The sequence below is a fragment of the Scylla paramamosain genome, chromosome 37 (assembly GCF_035594125.1).
Source record: "Scylla paramamosain isolate STU-SP2022 chromosome 37, ASM3559412v1, whole genome shotgun sequence".
In the NCBI taxonomy this organism is placed as follows: domain Eukaryota; kingdom Metazoa; phylum Arthropoda; class Malacostraca; order Decapoda; family Portunidae; genus Scylla; species Scylla paramamosain.
Window position 1 is genome coordinate 7,219,164 of NC_087187.1, and position 18,770 is coordinate 7,237,933.

The 18,770-nt window shown below is 42.6% G+C and overlaps 1 protein-coding gene across 1 annotated transcript; it reads right to left on the minus strand.

Moving 5' to 3' along the window:
• Positions 1-1,485: 1,485 nt before the first annotated feature.
• Positions 1,486-18,724, minus strand: LOC135091454 (uncharacterized). Its single transcript, XM_063989104.1, has 15 exons — positions 17,022-18,724; positions 16,173-16,334; positions 14,894-15,033; positions 13,511-13,698; positions 12,860-13,106; positions 12,253-12,425; positions 11,766-11,969; positions 11,271-11,392; positions 10,337-10,701; positions 10,120-10,173; positions 8,265-8,401; positions 7,349-7,636; positions 6,864-7,085; positions 5,907-6,390; positions 1,486-5,646 (listed from the first exon to the last, which is right to left on the minus strand). The coding sequence occupies exons 1-15, from the start codon at positions 18,569-18,571 to the stop codon at positions 2,984-2,986; spliced, it is 6,999 nt and encodes a 2,332-aa protein (XP_063845174.1). The 5' UTR covers positions 18,572-18,724; the 3' UTR covers positions 1,486-2,983.
• Positions 18,725-18,770: the final 46 nt, after the last annotated feature.

The window sequence follows — 18,770 nt, forward strand, 5'->3', positions numbered from 1 at the left end:
TAGATGTGAGAAAGGGTAAGTTAAAAGACTTAAAACACTTGGGAATGCTTTTAGAATACCTTACTTTTAGCACTGTAGGTTAATAGAAGTGCAAATGGAACTTATTTCAGTGCTGAATCAAAAATAACACCGAAGTCTCTTTCAGCTTCCACATGCTCCAGCTCCTGGCCATGCAACTTATATTGATGTGCACTCATTGTACTGGTACCAGCTGAAAGAACTGCATTTAGAAGGGTTAAGTCTCAGTAGACAACAGCTGTACTGCATTCAAGTTTTTGCTGGAGCACACAGGAATCACCACCGCTAACAGTCTCACGTAAGACTTTAGCATCATCAGCAAACATATACATGGATGAATTGACGGAAATTGGTAAATCACTAACATGAATAAAGTTGCCCCAAGGACACTACCTTGTGGAATAAAAAAGAAAGAAAGAAAGAAAGAAAATAAAGAAAGAAAGAAAATATAAATAAATAAATTGAGACCCATCTCAAGATTTTGCTTTCAATTCCAAGATTTTCAGGCTCACACAAAAAACGACGGTGCTTTTGCATAATCCAGAATAGATAAATTACATCAAGTGTCCCGCCGCCAGCCACAAACCCAGCACAATGGTTCAAGTAATTCAAAAGTTGCAGTACTGTAGAGCATCCATGTATAAAACCGTATTGCTTTTGTGATTTTTCTTTTCAATTGTATATAGATTTATAGGAATTGCTTCATGTATGAATGAAATTTTACATAAGATTGCAATCAGGCTTATGGGCTTATAATTTGATGGTAATTTCTTTTATTCTGTTCTTATAAAGTGGTATAACAGGTGCTTCTTTCCAGTCCTCGGGCAAGAGTTGATTGATTTGCCGCACTAACTTCCTCTTAATCCCGTCAAGAGTTGACTGACCTGTCTCACTAATTTTCACTCAATTTCGGCCGGAAGTTGACCAGTCTGACCACTAGACACTAGTTTCCATTTAGAATGTAGTGACAGCGGGAACAGAAATCCCAAAATGGTTTCTTAATGTTTCTATGGATTGCCCTTGGGTGGGAGGGGGTAGGGGCACATGACAAGAATTTGCTTTATCTTTCTCATTACCCTTCACTCTATCTTAAGTCTTTTCATCTGCTGATAATTTCCTTATGAAAGAGGTCAACTAACAAATTATCAGCTAAGATCACAGAAATAAGTTGAACAGTGGAAGTGTCACAGGTTTGTCAGCCGACTCGAAGTTTGGTGGATTGTAAGAGAATTTTTACCGAGAAACTTATACAATAATCTAGGAATATATATATATATATATATATATATATATATATATATATATATATATATATATATATATATATATATATATATATATATATATATATATATATATATATATATATATATATATATATATATATATATATATATATATATATATATATACTCGTATATATATCAGCCTTTTCTCTCTCAAAGCATTCTCAAATAAAACAATATAGGTTTGTCACTCATTTATTTTCATTTAAAGGCTCACTGTTGTAGTCTACATAAAAACAGGCTCTAGATTCTTAACTAGGCAATATTCACAAAGCTGCAGTGATGACAGCGAGTGTATGGGGCAACTTTTCCACACAGCACTGACCTGCTTTTCTCCGTCCATGGGGCCTCAATACCCTTTATATATCTATATGACATATAGAAACTCCATAAAAATCTACACATTCATGCAAAATCAGCTTCGTCTTGAATGGGTTCCAGTGCTCTGGGGCAACACTTTATCTTCCAGGATCCAGCAACCACAGTTTGATAGGACCGACAGCAAGTGACGGCCCTAACACAATGCAACGCTGAATTCCACTCTTTTGACAGACTAACCACGTACAGAATTCACAGCCATGCTAGGGAACAAGACGTTGTGTCAGGACTTCGCTCTCACACTCCTAAGTTATTCATGTTTGAAAACTATGACTAAAATATAAATAACTGAAAAATCCTAATAACAGAATTTAAGTGATAATAAACAATGGGCAGATTGGGAGATAATTTTAGTGAAAGATAGCATCACTGGTTATAACCTTTAGTATGAGATGACATGAGTAACAAAGGAGTAAGGAGGATGAACCCCTGCATTGTTTGATTGGGGCTGCCACTGCCAACACAAGGTACAGAGCCCACACCAGCTGGAACCAATTAAATACTTGCAAGGCATCACCACCACCCTCACAAACCAACTCTGTCCACTTAAAGGAGGTTAGAACAACTACCATCAGTATTTTCTTCACAAGTGTCAGGTCCCAAGTTATTAGGGTATCAAACAGCACCATTAAATATCTTGAGTATGAAGTCTGCTTTGCACCTCCAGTGATGCAAGTTCTTTTATGGTAACTTTACAGTGAGCTTTCATATACTAGCAGTCCACATCCCCAGCCAAGACACCAGCTATTAGTGCTGACCAGTGCTGAGCTTCACAATCCATGCTTCTTTCCTATCAGACAGTATGAGAAACAGAGAGAGAGAGACAGGAGTTGCTTTTCAGAAGTCCTGCGACAATGTGAATGAAGGATGTGAGAATTGCTGTGAATGGCTTCAGTGGCGTGATGATGTGCGTGAGATACTCTTAAAGTGATACAAGATGATAGTCTTCTGTTTGTTTCAATACTCTGAGGAACTCTTTAATTACTGTCTACGAGATGGAAGATAAGCTAGCACACGATTAGTTTAAAAACAGTCAGGTTTTTAGTGTAAAAAAGAAATTTAAATTAAGGCATGCAAGTATAAAAGTAAAATGAAATCTAAGGTACAGGAACAATTAGTGCTGGAGTTGAACACCTGAGATGTGGAAGATATATGGGGAAAAAGTACATTCCAGGTTCCAACTCCTTTCTTGAACAATCCAAATGAGCATCTTAAGCTTCATTTCACCTGGAGAAGAAAAGTAAAAGAAAAATAGGAAAGAAAAGACTGTCAATAAAACCGCAGCTGCTGTCACCGAGCCCTCAGCCTGTGAGAGGCTTGCCATTGCAGGGACGCTTTTTAATCATGATGTCCTTAATGTTGATGTTCACCTTGGGCTTCTCGCCAGAGTTAAGTGGCACATTGTTGAAGCAGAAGCGTTTGAAGGCCTCCACTTCCCGCTCAGTCTCATCCACCTCCCCCTCAGCCACATCCTTAGGGGTGAACACACTGTCAATGGTAGTGAGGTCTTCCAGATTGCCCTTCTTGTTTTTCTTCCTTCTCTTTCCCGAGGAGGATGAGGATGGTGGGGTCCGCTTGTCATCATCCTGGAGACTGCCACAGTGATACGCTGGCCGCTCCCCAGCCACCAGAGCCCCATTATGGGTGGTGTAGCTCATCTTGGCCAGGGTGTTTGCATTGGCTTTGAGGTACTGGGCATAGCGGGCCTCGTGGGCAATATCCTGAGAGACATATGCCACCTTCCCTGTGAGACTGCTGCTGCTGCCATTTCCCCGCTGCCCTCCACTGCTTGTTGCTGGAAGACCCTGGCTCTCCCTCACACTGCTGAAGCTAGGTAAGGAGTGCTTCTGTTGGGTGGGAGTCCTTGAAGTGTGAGTTTGTTGTTGTTGCTGTTGCTGCTGCTGCCTCTGTTGTTGTATCTGCCTTTGTTGTTGTTGTTGCTGCTGCTGACTGATAAGCTTTGTCTGGTGGTTGTGACTTGCTTGTACATGTTGATGCTGTTGTTGATGGTGATGGTTATTGTGAACATGGTGATGCTCCTGGTTCTGCTTCTGGTGTTGTGCACTTTGCTGCTGTTTCTGCTGCTGCTGTTGTTGTTGATGATTCTGCTTTTGTTGTGTTTGCTGCTTTTGTTGGTGACTTTGCTTCTGCTGATTTTGTTGCTGCTGACTCTGTTTACTTTGTGGATGCTGCTGTTGAGGTCCCTTCTGTTGCTTTTGTTGTGAGGACTGTTGCTGCTGGTGCTTTACTTGACTCTGCTGTTTTTGTTGACCTGACTGTGTTGATGGTTTCTGAGATTGTGTTTGATGTTGCTGCTGTTGCTGCTTCACCTTCCCTCCTATGCTAGTGACTGCTGAGCCCTTGGTCTGCTGGTTGGTGATGTTTTGAAGAGCTGTGTCTTTGTTACCCTGCTTGTTGTTTTTACTGTTCTGTCTAACAAGGTCTTGATGCTTCTGCTTTTGTGATGTGTCTTGTGTCTTCTGTTGTTGTTGTTGTTGTTGTTGTTGTTGTTGTTGTTGTTGTTGCTGTTGTTGTTGTTGTTGTTGCTGCTGCTGTTGCTGCTGCTGCTGCTGCTGCTGCTGCTGCTGCTGCTGCTGCTGCTGCTGCTGCTGCTGTTGCTGCTGCTGTTTGTTTTTGCTGGTGACCTGCTGCTTGCAAGAGCCATTCACTGTTACTGGCTGCTTGCAGTTCTCCTTCTGTTTAGTGGCCTTCTTGGTTTGGTTTTTGCCATTCTGCATTTGATTGTGCGAAGCATCATGTTGTTGGGGCCACTTGCCTGTGGCCAGGTTGTACATCTGGTCCATCAGGTCATCCTCCTCCCTCTGGCTCTGCTCCTCCCTCTCTCGCTTCTCCTGCAGCTCCTTCTTCTTCTTCTTAAACTTTTTCTTCTGGGTCATATTCAGAGTGCTAGGATCTATCCGCCCCTCCACTGCCATCATGACCTTCTCCTCTGAAGACAGCTCCCTCTTGGAGACAGCAGCAGCAGCAGCTGTGGCAGTGGCAGTGGCAGCAGTGGCAGCAGCAGAGTTTGTGCCCAGGAAACTGTTGTTGGTGTCCACAACAATGACATTATCCTTGTCAGGGTAACCACTGCCACCCCCATCCAGTGCAGTGTTCCAACTGAAGCCGGGGGCATGGGGCCGGCCATAGGGTTTAGGGAGGGGTGGCTCCTGAGAAGTGGGGAAGCCATGCATTATGGGGCTGGGATACATGTTGGGATTGGGCAGGAAGGGCTGGGAGAAGGCTCCCCCCATGTTATTGGAGATGGTCACCATGCCTGGCTGGCCCTCCACCCTGTTGATGGTGACCCCCGGTGGTAAATTAAAAGACTGGGCCATGTCATCTCCATCATACACCACTGCTGACACACGACCATTCTGGCTGCTGCTGCTGCTGACCTTGGCACTGCTGCCCTTGGTGGTGGTGCTGATGGCATTGTTAGCATTGGTGCTGGCTGAAGTGGTGCTACCTATGGTCCCTTTGCCCTTCTTCTTGTTCTTCTTGTTGTTGCCTTGAGACTGAGAAGACTGTTGTTGCTGCTGCTGTTGCTGCTGCTTCAGTAATTCTTCCTGCTGTCGCTGCAAAGCCAACTGCTGCTGGAAAATGTGTTCTTGTTGTTGCCTCAAGAACTCCTGCTGCTTTTGTAGCTCCAGCTGCTGCAATTGCCCCTTCTGCTGCTCCTCCAGCTGTTCTTGTTGCTTTCTCAGCCTTTGTCTTTCTTTCTTCTGTTTCTTCTTGTATTTTTTCACCTCCTCTGGGTCTAGCCCCTCAGGGATGGGTGCCTCAGGGGGCTCAGGATGGGATGCAGGTTGGACAACAGCAGCTCCACCACCATTACTGCTTCCTCCTCCTCCTCCACCCCCACCACCACCACCACCACCACCACCAGTATTACTGCTGCCTCCCATTCCAGCCCCACCTTTCTTATTTCCCTGTCCACCACGGCCACCATTCCCTGACACAGCTGGAGAGAGAGAGAGAGAGAGAAAACAGATATTAGTTGACATTTTCATAGGCAGGCAATGTTGTAGGCCATCACTGCCAAGCTTTTGACATCATGTGTACAAAATGACAGCAAATACCTATCTACATACAAGAAATATTATGCAGTTCTGAATTATGAATAACTAAGATTACTAAGACTTTACTTTACTACAACACTGAACAGAAAGAAAGTAGGAGGAAACAGACACATAAGACATGTCCAAAACTTTGAAGACTCACCCTGACCATTGACAAGTTTGAAGAGCACCTTGTCTTTCTCCGGCTGGTCTCCCTTGAGTGTGATTGTGACGGTGGGCTCGGCATTGTTGGGATCCATCACCCTGCGTATGGTCACCATCTGGGACCCCTTGTCTTTCTCCTTGGCTGCTGTATCCATGCCCTTGAGGATGTTACTTAGGCTGCTCACACCTCCAGCGGCACCAGGCTTGCTTTGGGGCTCCTGAGGTCTAGGCATGTTGGCAGCAGGTCCATTGAGCTGCGGTGAAGAGTTCTGGGGGTGTCGGGCAGGGGGCGTCTGGTGTGGCGGCTGGCGGCTGGGCTGTGCGGACTGTCTATAAGGGTGTAGGATGGTGCGAGAGCTAGAGTGTGGTGCAGGGCTGGGCTCTGCTGAGGGCTGACTTAGGGAGGGGACAAGCTTCGCAGGTGGAGGCTTACACCTGTCCATATGTGGGGGAGAGGGATCACGCTGCCTCTGGGAATTTGCCTGGAAATATTAAGATCTTTTAATATTTTTGTCTGTAGATGTTCCTAATCAGCCATATAAATAAAATTTCTTACAAAGAATTTCATACAACAGCCCTTCAAGCCCTTTCTTGTCTGATTTCACTACACTGGTTATAGTATCTGAGAAAGATGAGCTACATTATAATGGAAGAAATAACCTATAACCACTATGTTTTGTACAGAAGGGCATAAACATGTGGTAACATGCTGCATGAATAGTGTAGATGAAATGGCAGAATGGAGATTATACAAACTATTGATGAAAAACAAGACAGGCAAAGGAGCACTTAATGAATGATGTAATGTGAGAGCAGATGACAGAAGGGGATGGAAATGCAACTTATTCACATTCTTCACCATCCTGAAGTAAAAATTATGTTGAGGCAAGACTGACATGAGAGGTGGTGGTATTGTTATTGTTGTTGGTGGTGGTGGTGGGAGGTGTCAACACACCTGAGGGGGAGGGGGGGGTCTGGAGGCTTGCTGTCCTGGCCGCACCACAGTGATGGTCACGTCAGGGGCACGCCGTCTCAGCTCTGCCAGGGGCCCATCCTCCTCCACATCCTCCTGGGTGTCCTCACAGCTGTTCCTCCTGTTGTAGTCATCCTCATCTTCATCTTCTTCTTCCTCTTCCTCCTCCTCTTCCTCCTTCTCCTCCTCTCTTCTTATTGCCATCTGAGGAATAAAAGTTAATATATTTCAGTCATTATGACTACATTGTCAAACAAAAGATGCACTAAGAAATAAAACCTAAAACCAAAGCAAGCATAACATTAATACAGTTAATCAACATTACATTTTTCTTTATCATAATGAAGAAAAAAATTAAGATATTTTCTCACTTTCATATACTAGTGAAAGAAAAGAAAACCGACTGAAAGAAAAATAAATAAATAAAAAGAAAAGAAAATTATGAAAAACCACACATGCATCAGCACCTTTTTCTGTTTCTGCCGAGCCTTCTTGGCTGCCTTCTTAGCATGTTTGGCCTCGTCCATCTGGTTCCCTTCAATGAAGTCCATGATCTTGTCAATGTTCTGGCCGCCCATGGGCAGCTCCCGGCCACGGCTGGCTGAGGAGCTGGAGGGGCCCTGGGGTGCAGACACACTGGTGTTCACCGAACTCCCTGAGGATGACATGGCAGAAGAACTGCGAGCCTTCTTCTTCCTGGAGAGTATCTGCAGCAGCCTGTCCCTCCGGTCACTGTACTTCTGCCTCCCCCCGCCCTGGGTTAGGTCAAGGTGATCATTTAGGGGGGATTTCACTTAATTACCATTAATACACTATAATACACTACAGGTATGTACTTCTGTCTCCTCTTGCCCTAGATTAGATCAAATTGATCACTTAGGGGATTTCATTTAAATATGACTGATATGCTATAGGTCTGCATATCATATAGTAAGATAATAAAAATTTACCAATAAATGCAACTTGTCAATAAATTCAATAATTCCAAAAGATCTTTTTCAGTCTCATGTTCTAAGGTTATCATTATTTCCCTTTCATCCCAAAGGATTCAGCCAAGTTTTCATGTTATACATTTTCTGCTGAATAACCTGCTGTTATCAGATAATTCCAAGAACATTATGTAACTAGATTATTTACCATATTTTCTGGCATGTGTGTAAGGTGCACCCCAATTCTGGCAGGTTTAATTTGGGAAAAATCTTAAAATGCAGCTAACCCCAGATACCCCCTCCCCAATGGCTGAATGTCTTACATCTTCACTGCTCACCCCACTGAACATACAGATCACTGCATATTAATACATAACTGTTAATGTGCTGGTTAAAAAAAAGGTTTCCCAAGTTATTTTGGATGTTGTATTTAAGCACTGGTAGTGGAATTCACCTGTTTGTGGTGGAGCATGTGGCAGTAGCAGCAGTCACAGTGGGGGTCCTGATGAGTGGAGGACACAGTGGTGGAGGAGTCGCTCTCATCCCCACTGCTCCACTCCTCACCACCGCTGGACTCACTCTCACACCCACCTGGGTAAGGAAATACCAGCCATTAACTTCTTTATAGATGCATAGAATTCTTGCACCTCTGAAAGAATACTGGACTGACTGTCAGTCCTATCTAACGGTCACTTTTCATCCCTTAATGAGTTTGCAACTCATATTTTTAAGTGCCTCAGGGTTTCATTAAGACAATTTTCAAAGACCAATGATGTGTTCAGCTGAGTAATGATAATATTTTTGTGGTGTGAATGACTGTGAATGTGAAAGTTGTGTGCCTTGTCTTGACTACTCTCCTTTTTGGTGGAGACAGCCTTGGCATATGTATGTATGTAATTAATGTTACCCAATCCTTGTTAAATCAAAATCAGATTCACGAAAACACTCTTGAAAAACCCAATAACTTCTACAAGAGCCTGTTAAGAGCAGCCAAGATAAAAGCCTGCTTTTTTAAATGTTGTATTAGTAATTACAAAGCAGCAAGCTCCACAGTCATACTTGGTTTTACTAAGCCCCAATGTTTGGCTAGTAAATACTAAGCTTTCTGCAGAGGTTGGCAGCTCTGGTTTCCTCAACGACAAGGTAAAGTTGCCAAATTTTATGTTATTTCTCATTTACTAGATCAACTTTTGCATTTTCCTTCCAGCTATAGCTAAAGAAAGGCATATCCATATATGCCTTCAGAATTATCATACAACACATAATAGTGAAGAAATCTGTGATTGTATGGAGATGTTTCAGAGCGATCACATGAGTGGCTTGATTGGAGGCGAAGGGCGGAGATATTTTGGCTTGTAATAGTTAATAATGAGTATTTCTCACTGAACGTATATGTGGAGGCACACGAGTTATTCCTCTATGTACAGTATTAAGAGAAACATGAAAATCCATCTAGTTACTTTAAAAATTGAAAGTGAGGACACCTATGTCAAGGCCAGTGGAATAACCACCCAAGAGATGAGTGGGAGGTTTTAGAATACTTGATAAATGGGAATTTTAACAGTAATGATATTTTCTTTACCTTCATACTAACGAATGATGATCCTGTTTCCCTTAGAAGCAGTATCAGTCAAAAATAACCCCCCTTAACCAAACTAAAACTAACTTAACTGATCTTTAAAACTTGCTGTCAGCATTATAAATAATTTGCAGTGGATATATATGAAATTCAAGTTACTCAGAATGAGAAGCTCTATCTGATAAGAGTAAAGCAAACCATGTTGAGACTGTTGAAAGAGTAAAATAATACCAGGACTTGTCAGGTGACAGTGAATGTTTGGACATAAACAAACCATAACTCATCAGCCTGCAAACACAGCCTCTCAAATGCATCCAAACGTGGCATTTTGAATGCCGAAATCTATTAATTTAGAGGATGTATCGAATTGTTCTTTCACATAGGAATACTTTGGTACATTTCAATATTTCTAAGCATAACTTTCCATTGCACAGGACTGGTAAATATCACTGAGGTTTGCTGTTGGGGAGGGGTAGTTCTCCCCAACAATTTCTTTGGGTTTGGTCAACCTAACCTGAAGTGCAAAGCTGGAAAAGAGTGTTTAGAAAATTAAATATGTTTAAAAAAGCAGACCAAAGTGCTGACATGTTTGACAATGGTACCTTATTTTATCATGATCTTAAATGGGCAACTGTACATGTCTTGAGTAACTTATCCACTTCTCCTAGAGAAAAATATCAGTCTGGTATGTACATAGATGACTAATGTACACTACTCTGATGTAACTTACTTTCTCTACTGATTGCTCTTTCTCCACGCTCTCCTCCACCATTCAAACATTTACCTGAAAGAGAAAACAACAATTCTAAACCTGAGGAAACTACTAACATTAATCTGCAACAACATACTACTGGATGAGGGTAATATGACAAAAATCCTAATGCTTTATAATTAAAAAATGAATACTTAAAAAAAAATAAATAAAAAAAAAATCTCTGTGTGCCTACCCTTGTGGCCCGCGCCTGTGGTGTGTGGGTGGTGGGCACGTGTGTGGGTGATGACACTGGTGGTATTCGTAGTGCTGCTGGCTGGACAGCACCGTGTACCACCCCCACCCTCCCCCACCATGGTTCCCCCACCCTCACAGCCTGGCGGAACACTGTGGGGTGGATCCTTCCCCCCACCTGCTTGACACGGGGCAGGGGAGGGGGTGGCTGTGGAGCTTGGCAGGACAGTGGTGTGGGCGCGGGCAGTGGTGTGTGTGTCTGGGACATAGGGCAGGGCGGGATCCACCATGGTGCGGGTGTAGAGGGGGCGGGAGGTGCTGATACGCAGGGTCTCCACACCACTCACCAGGCTAGATGGATCTCCCCTGAAACACATCCACACACAGTTGAAAGCCAAGTGGATATTAGTTCTTGTCAATCATGAGATGATTTACTTATCTGAACACAAGCAACTGTTGATCAACTACAGTTCATAGAATGTTAAATGGTTCACCCCAGAAACAGACACCTTGGTGATGACAAACCAGTGGATGAATGCTCTTTTGTTTGTGTGATGATGAATAACTGAAACAACCATATATAAGGAAATAAGGGAAGCAGCAAAAAGCCAGTGATTATTCTGGTGGCAGTCCCCTAAGTGCATCCAATTGTCCATATATATATATATATATATATATATATATATATATATATATATATATATATATATATATATATATATATATATATATAATCTTTTAAAATTCCCTGTTGACTCACCACTCACCCCAAACACAATAAAAATATTTACTACAATTCAAAGAATATCAAATGAATGAAAAACAAAGCCTCAGTCATCCTTATTAATGTTTTTGTTAAGTTTAATTCTGCTTTTATGCTTTTCTCTCTAAGTAACTGTACTCCCCACAAAACAGGGTGACCAGCACTGACTTACTCATAGCGTGGGAGGACAGCCTCAGGTGGGGGCAGGATAGGGTGGGAGCCAGGGGGTGACAGAGTGTCCCCATACACCAGTTCCCACTCACGCATCAACTGCTCTGTCAGAAGGTCACTCCCCTACAACACAGAAATTCAGAGTAGGAATAAATGCAGTACTTAAAAAATAGACAGAAAAATGAGTTAGTTAAGAGTAACGGAGTAATAATATATATGTCAACGTAAAAAAAAAAGAATGAATAATGGAAAATGTTATGGTGAAAGGTTCTGTATGTATCTGTAATCAGTTAAAGATGCTAACACTAATTTGTAAAAATAAATATTTCTTTTTAAATATTTATAACTGATCAAAATATGTTCTGGAACAGGATAATGAGTTCTTCATTACCACATAAGCAATAGAAGAAAGGGACATAATTTTAAATAATGCAATAAACAGCTCATGACAGAAGCACAAAGAAAAAAACAAGTCAAGCAGCCACAGTGGACCCACCACATAGGGGTTGGTGGTGATGGGAGGCTTGGTGGTGGGGGCTGGGGGAAGGGGGCCCAGGTCCTCCCTTGACTGACCCCCTCCCCCCACTATATCACTGCCAGGTGGGGTGTTGTGGATGTGGGGGTAGAGGGAGAGCTGAGGCTGAGCCAGGGGTGGCAAGGAGCTCCCTGATGACTGGGGAAGGACTGGCTCCTCGTGTGTCTGGAAGCACGTTACATTATAATACTGCACCTCATATCTTACATCAATATTACTCAAAATGCCCTTGTTACAATATTTTTTCCCCTTTTCTCATCTTAAGACTCAGCAATTTCTTGAATTCTTTGGCATCATGTAACTCATTTTAATTTTCTTTGCTCTAAGCTGGATTCCTACATTACTTTTCTGAGAGGCAGCCTCACAGGTTTGAGAAACAGCCAGATGCATGAAACAAAGTCACTTCACGAAGTACGGTAACAATTGATTCAGCGATGGGCACACTTACAGCAGCTGCAGTTGATGCATTGCAGAAGTGGCACTCACAGCTGGAGGGTGGACGAGGGTCTGCCAGGGTGGACAATGGTCCCCGAAGACTTCCTATGGGGCCCTGTGAGTCCCTGCCCCTTCCCTTAACTGCTCCACAGTCTTCACAGGGGCACTGGGGAACTCCATCTTCAACTGAGTATAGAAAGTCAAAATATGACAAGCCATCACAAACAGCACAATATTCACCAAAAGAGATAAGAGTGGGAATCACAAGCAACAACTTAGAGAGGAAATAACTCACATAATTAATCTTCTCACAGACATCATCAACACCTTAGCAACATTCTGTTACAGAACTTAATGAAGAATGTAGATGTTGGCTTCATGTATCCTCATCATATTCCTGATGACAGCTGTCAATATGATGGTCAGAGAGAGAGAGAGAGAGAGAGAGAGAGAGAGAGAGAGAGAGAGAGAGAGAGAGAGAGAGAGAGAGAGAGAGAGAGAGAGAGAGAGAGAGAGAGAGAGAGAGAGAGAGAGAGAGAGAGAGAGAGAGAGAGAGAGAGAGAGAGAGAGAGAGAGAGAGAGAGAGAGAGAGAGAGAGAGAGAGGAATAAGTCATTTTACCTGTTGCAGATGATACAGCAGCATTCTGCACCTCAGCCTTCTGGTGGTGCTGACTCCTCTGCTGTGCCTTGAAGTGCTCCCAGTCAGCCAACAGCTGCCTCCTGCGTGTGTTGAGAGCTGCCCTCTCCACGGCATAGTCCTGGAGGAGTGCATCGGCACGCACCCACACTGCCTCTGCCACAGTAAGGGTGCGGTGCAGGGACGCCCAGCAGCCTAGCACATCCTCACCCTCACCTGATGCACTCAGCTGTCACACCAGAACAACATCAGTCTCAAGACCCATCTTGGCCTCAGGATTATTTTCATTTTGGTCTCAGGATTATTACCATTCAGAATCAATTAAAACACCAATTTTCTTTGGATAATTTGAACTTAAAATAGCAACAATGTAAAACTGTTTTTTACCAATGTTTACCCACAAGAAACTTTAGCTATATTCTACAGATCTAGTCTCAGAAAAACCTTTACTCATTATCAGTAGTCACAGGTTTGAGCTGTTTTCCTACAGTTTACAGAAAGAAAATCTTAGAACCTTAACCTCATACTAAAAAAAAAAAAAATTCAGGCCTATTTATACCCAAAAAAATGTAAACCAAAACAATGCAATGACAAGAACACCAGTACCATAACCATCTCCACAGAAACACCCACCTTCTGGCAACACACATGGGCATAGTCTTGCACATCTGGGTCAGTGAGGATAGTGGAGTGGAAGATGTGCATGTTGACAGTGACCCAGTTAAGCTTGAAGCGGCTGAGGTGCTCTGAGTCAAGACGCTCCAGGGCGGGGTGGAGGGCCTCACACACACCCATCACCCACTGGTATGAGTCACACACACCTTGGAAAAGAAGTTAGGGTTAAGATAAGAGAAAATGACAACTGGAAGAAATAATTACATGAGATGATGACTGACACTGATGAAATGTGGTGTAAAAGAGACAGATGAGGAGATATAATAATTGGAAAAAATAATGAAATAAAGATGATGATTGATAAAATGAAAAGAAAATCTGAAATATTATACAAAAGGGTAGGTATCAAAGTGCAGTACAGAACATGGGATGCAAAACAAAAGAAACAGATTGACAAATGCACCTCACACTTGTCAGTTTGTACCGACACATCTATTATTCACTCTGCTCATTTTTCTTGTGCAAAGAGATGATTCAGGTTTGTGATGGTAGATCACTTAAGACAAAAAAAAACATAAGCTTGGTCTGGTGATATGTTAGACTTGCATGCAACTATAAATATCATGAAATACAATTCAATCCTCACTGACGTATCTCTCATAGTTGCTTTATCCCACATTCAGATCAATTTCTCATCGTTTTCGTAATGTTCCGAGGCAGGCATGACATGTTTGCTAGGGGACATGATTTGAAACAAAACATTTCTGCCATAGCTCTTTGAAAAGTGTAAACAGAGGAACAGACATAAGCATAAGCTAAGGAAACCTGTGTGGATCAGACTTGTTTTGACATCACTAGGAGGCACACCAGATTAGTGCTAACTGGGCCTCACTTCTGATATCCGTTCAATAGTCATCACATCCACACCTCACCTGTCTATCCTCATCCCTGGCCTTGCTCTGAATCGACTCACCTGGCTGTGAAGAACATACACACTCAAGGTTATGCTACAATCATTATAAATTCATAATCTCACTAGAAATTGTGTTCATTTCAAATAAGGATCTCAGTCTATACCTATAAATAAATCTGCTTGTTATGCCAATTGGCATCATAACACATGACCAATCTATTCCAGGATATCTTTCAAATAACAGTATTAAAGGAGTATGAATCTCTCCACATCATATTAACTCACCAATAATAAACAACTTCATCTCCAACATGAATAAATTTCCATCATGTGGAGGCTCTCTTAACAACACAGTCCCTCTTAGTGATTCCCTAGTGGAATAATATTTGAATGCTACTTCTAGACTAAATAAAATCTAAGTATATAGAATGACTAAAAAAACAGTCAGGGGTTTAAGGAATAAATCTGACATTTGGAGCACAAGTTACCCTGAATGAAGGCCGAGGCCTGGCTGGGTGACGGGGAATCGTGGATGGTGGCAAGGAGCCGAACCTTCAGCTCAATGCACAGTTCATGGGCCAGGTGACTCAGGCGCAGGTACAGCTGATGGGCGTCATGGCTCACTAACCTGCAGGATCAGGGACAATGTCATCATCATTATTACATCCTTCTCCTCACAAATTAATGCTTATATACTAGACTCTTTTATAAATTCATAATATAGTCATAGTAGATTACAAAAATGAGTTGAGTTATTTTTTAAAATTTAAAGCAGATATAATGATTCAATAATTGTCTTTCAGCATAATTTTGAGTAAAGGTTGTTATTTTCATATCAATGGCATTAACTGTTTTTTTTTATTTCATTTATTTTTATCCCATCCCTGATACTTTTCCTTCTCTCTCTCTTATAACCTTACCTAATAATACTTTATTGAATTTTATGCTTTTTCACTTACTATTATAAAAATATTGTGCAATAAAAGTTGACAAGTAAAGCATAAGATACCCAATAATAATGAACACAAATATTCTGAAGTTCTTCAACACTATCTATTAATTTTAATAATGTAAACTTATTGAGCCTTTATTTCCATGAAAGTAGTGTGGCAGTTTCTGTAAGCCAGATAATGAACACTGACTGCCTATTTTAGACTCACAGCAAAACCAACTGCTGCCTTGCATCAAGTCTTGTGTTCCTGAGATACAACAATAACTATACAAATATGTATAAGACAAGAATGTATTCTGATAATGGAGAGCCTTTTCTGTCTTCATTATCCATAAAAGGTCAATCTTGAAGAACAGATAACAAAAGAAGGAAAAATTTTACATACAACTAATAAAGTTTTCTTTGCCAGAGCTTCAGTAGTAATCCTATAAGGCTTTCTGTGCCAATTATTGCCATCTAATGCAGATGCCTCTAATAAAGCAACACAAAACATTCTTATAAATCAATTATCGCAAAACCAAAGTGATTCACAAAACACATTATCAAATATTACATAAAGAACACTTCTCCACACAAAATATTAATTGAGAAATGCTTTAACTCTGTATCATTAATAAAGGATAAAAAAAAAAAAAAGCAAAATATTACAATAATTTTGATATACAATATGTGTACACACACATATTGTATATCAAACACACACACATATTGTATATCACACACACACACACACACACACACACACACACACACACACACACACACACACACACACACACACAACCGTTTATTATTATTATTATCATTACACTCACATGTTGGCAAGGGCTTTGATGCGAGTGAGGGAGGGTCGGGAGCGCTGTGTGGTGCCCTGGGCTGCTTGAGGGATGAGGGAGCGGTGTAACTGACGCAGGGATGACCTCAGCTCCGCCCACACACCCACCATCACATTGGCTCCCTCCTCCACACCTTGCAGCCTGGCACAAATGCAAAAAAAAAAAAAAAAAAAAAAAAAAAAGTATCAAGCACTGGAAGAAAACACCTCAGAAACAAATTTATGGAAGAAATAAAAAATGACCAACTATTTGACATCACGGCAATAAGAATCTAAAATATCTAAGAACTTGACACAATCCTTTACATTAGAAGATATTTGGGTATATGTATCAATATAAAGATTAAGAGAAGAGTGCATATGAGAAAAGTAATAACACCAGCAGTGGTGTATGGAGTGGAAATGTGGCTGGCAAAGGAAAATGCAAGAGAAAAAAATAATGTGGCTGCTGAGAAGAAAATACTTATGTAGATATGGAGCAACAAAAATGGACAAGATTGAGAACAAAATAATATTAAGCTCAATGAAAGTAGATAGCAAGGAAGACAAGAGAAGAGACTGCAATGACTCAGTCATGTGAAGAGAATAGTGATGAAGATGGAAGTGTGACACAGGAGACAGAAAGAGGATGAAGTAAAGATGGCTGGGCTGCACACGGGACAGCTTGAGAGAAAAGCAGCTGTCAGGGGGTGATGTACATGACCAGGCCTGGTGGAGGACAGCTGTCAAAAACACTGACCCATCAGTAATGGAAAAGATATTTGGAGAAGAAAATTTCAGTACAAAACTGAATTATTATGGCACTTGTAAACATATTCATCTTCCTCACCTCTTGCAGACACATTCACTGCTTGCCGCTGAGGTAGTAACATCTGCGGCCTTGTCCTGCCCGCCCTCCTGGAGTCTCTCTCGGCTGGCCTCCAGGATGGGCACCTCAGGCCACTCTTTACCCTCACCCTTGCCCTTCTGTTCTTTACATTCCTCCAATAGCTTTTCCCTTAGGCTTGAGTGTTCCTCTGATCCCTCTGCATCAGGCCTGGATTGTGCCTCTCTCACAGCACCATCTGCCTGGGTGCTGGATGATCCATCTCGCTGAGGCTTCTCTTCCACATCACCAACACAACCTTCTGATGACTGGGTCACTTGGTTCTGCTTGGGGTCTTCAGAAGAACTGGAAGACATCACTGATTCCTTTGAGTCATCTTCAGTCTCCTGGTCTTCTGAAGCCACAGTGATGAGAGATAAGTTCTCAAGGGCAGCAGCCACTGTCCTGACCTCTGCTGCCTCTGTGTCACCATCAACTGAGAGCATCAGGGGTTCAGGTTCTGCTTGCTCTTCTCTGTTAGGTTTGCTGGGGCTTGACAGAGTTTCTGGGGTTATTGGACTGTCTATTCTGTTTGTATCTATTTTTCTGAGGTCTTGAGTTGATAAGGTTCCACTCACCTCAACATCAAAAGCATTAAGTTCCAATTTTCTTTCTTCTGTTTCTTTTAATGAAACATCTGTACTACTCGTGGAGGTGGAAGAGGACTCGGTGCTGGCAGGGTCTTCCTTTAGACGATCTGTGCCTTCAAGGACACAGGTATCGGAGAGAGCTACTTCACTGCCACTGTCACTTTTCTCACTTTCCTGTGAAGACTCTAAAAATCCTGAAGTTTGGGGACAGCTGCCCAGACTGGCGTCACATTCCTCACTCACTTTCCCTGCCTGCTGTGACAACTCCTCACAAATTCCGACAGACTGGCATCCCACTCCACTGGCTTTCGTGTCATCCGTCGCATCTTTCTCTGAAATCCTCAACTCCTGGTTATCCGAGGAGGTGCTGGAGGGAACGGAAAGCTGGCTGGTGGGAGTGGATGATCCCTCACTGGCTGTCCTCATGTTGGAGTCAGAGTCTGGAGTGGAGCTGCGAGCCTCACTCCCCTCCAGGTAGAGAGGCACAACCTGGCCCTCTAGTGCCCTCCCACCTAACCCTGTCACAAAATCCAAGCCATTCAAACCTTCATCGAGGTACGAGGACTGGTTCAGAAATTCCTTGATTAGCTCAGACACTTCAAAATTGGTCTCCTCTTCATCCCTGTCCTGGTGCAGCAGCTCAGTCACCGCCCCGCTGCCTGGGCTGAGGCTGCACGTCCTCATGGGACACGCCTTTCCCTCTTCGTCATTCACTCCATTCACTACCACTTCGCCATTCATTTGCGGGTCACGACCTCTGGTATCGGTGGTCGTCTCCTCAGGCTTCAGGTTGGCTCTGAGCCCCTCTGATAAGGTAAAACTGGACTCTTCACATTCTTGGCTTCCAATGGCGAGGGGTTCACTGCAGCCATCCACTCTGGCTTCGTTCATGGAGGCATTGGGAGCCTCACTTTGTGTTTCCATGGCTACTCAAACTGTTTCTTATTATAACACTTCACGACTTGCCCACCCTGGACAGCGTGGGGTTGGTATTTCCGAGCAAAACAACGTGAGACAACAGCGGGACGCGGCCACTCCGAGGCTGTTCAGGGGGCTCCTCCACGCAGGCCTACCAACACCACGCTGCCAGTGCTCTCATTATAACATCACATTTTCCATTGAC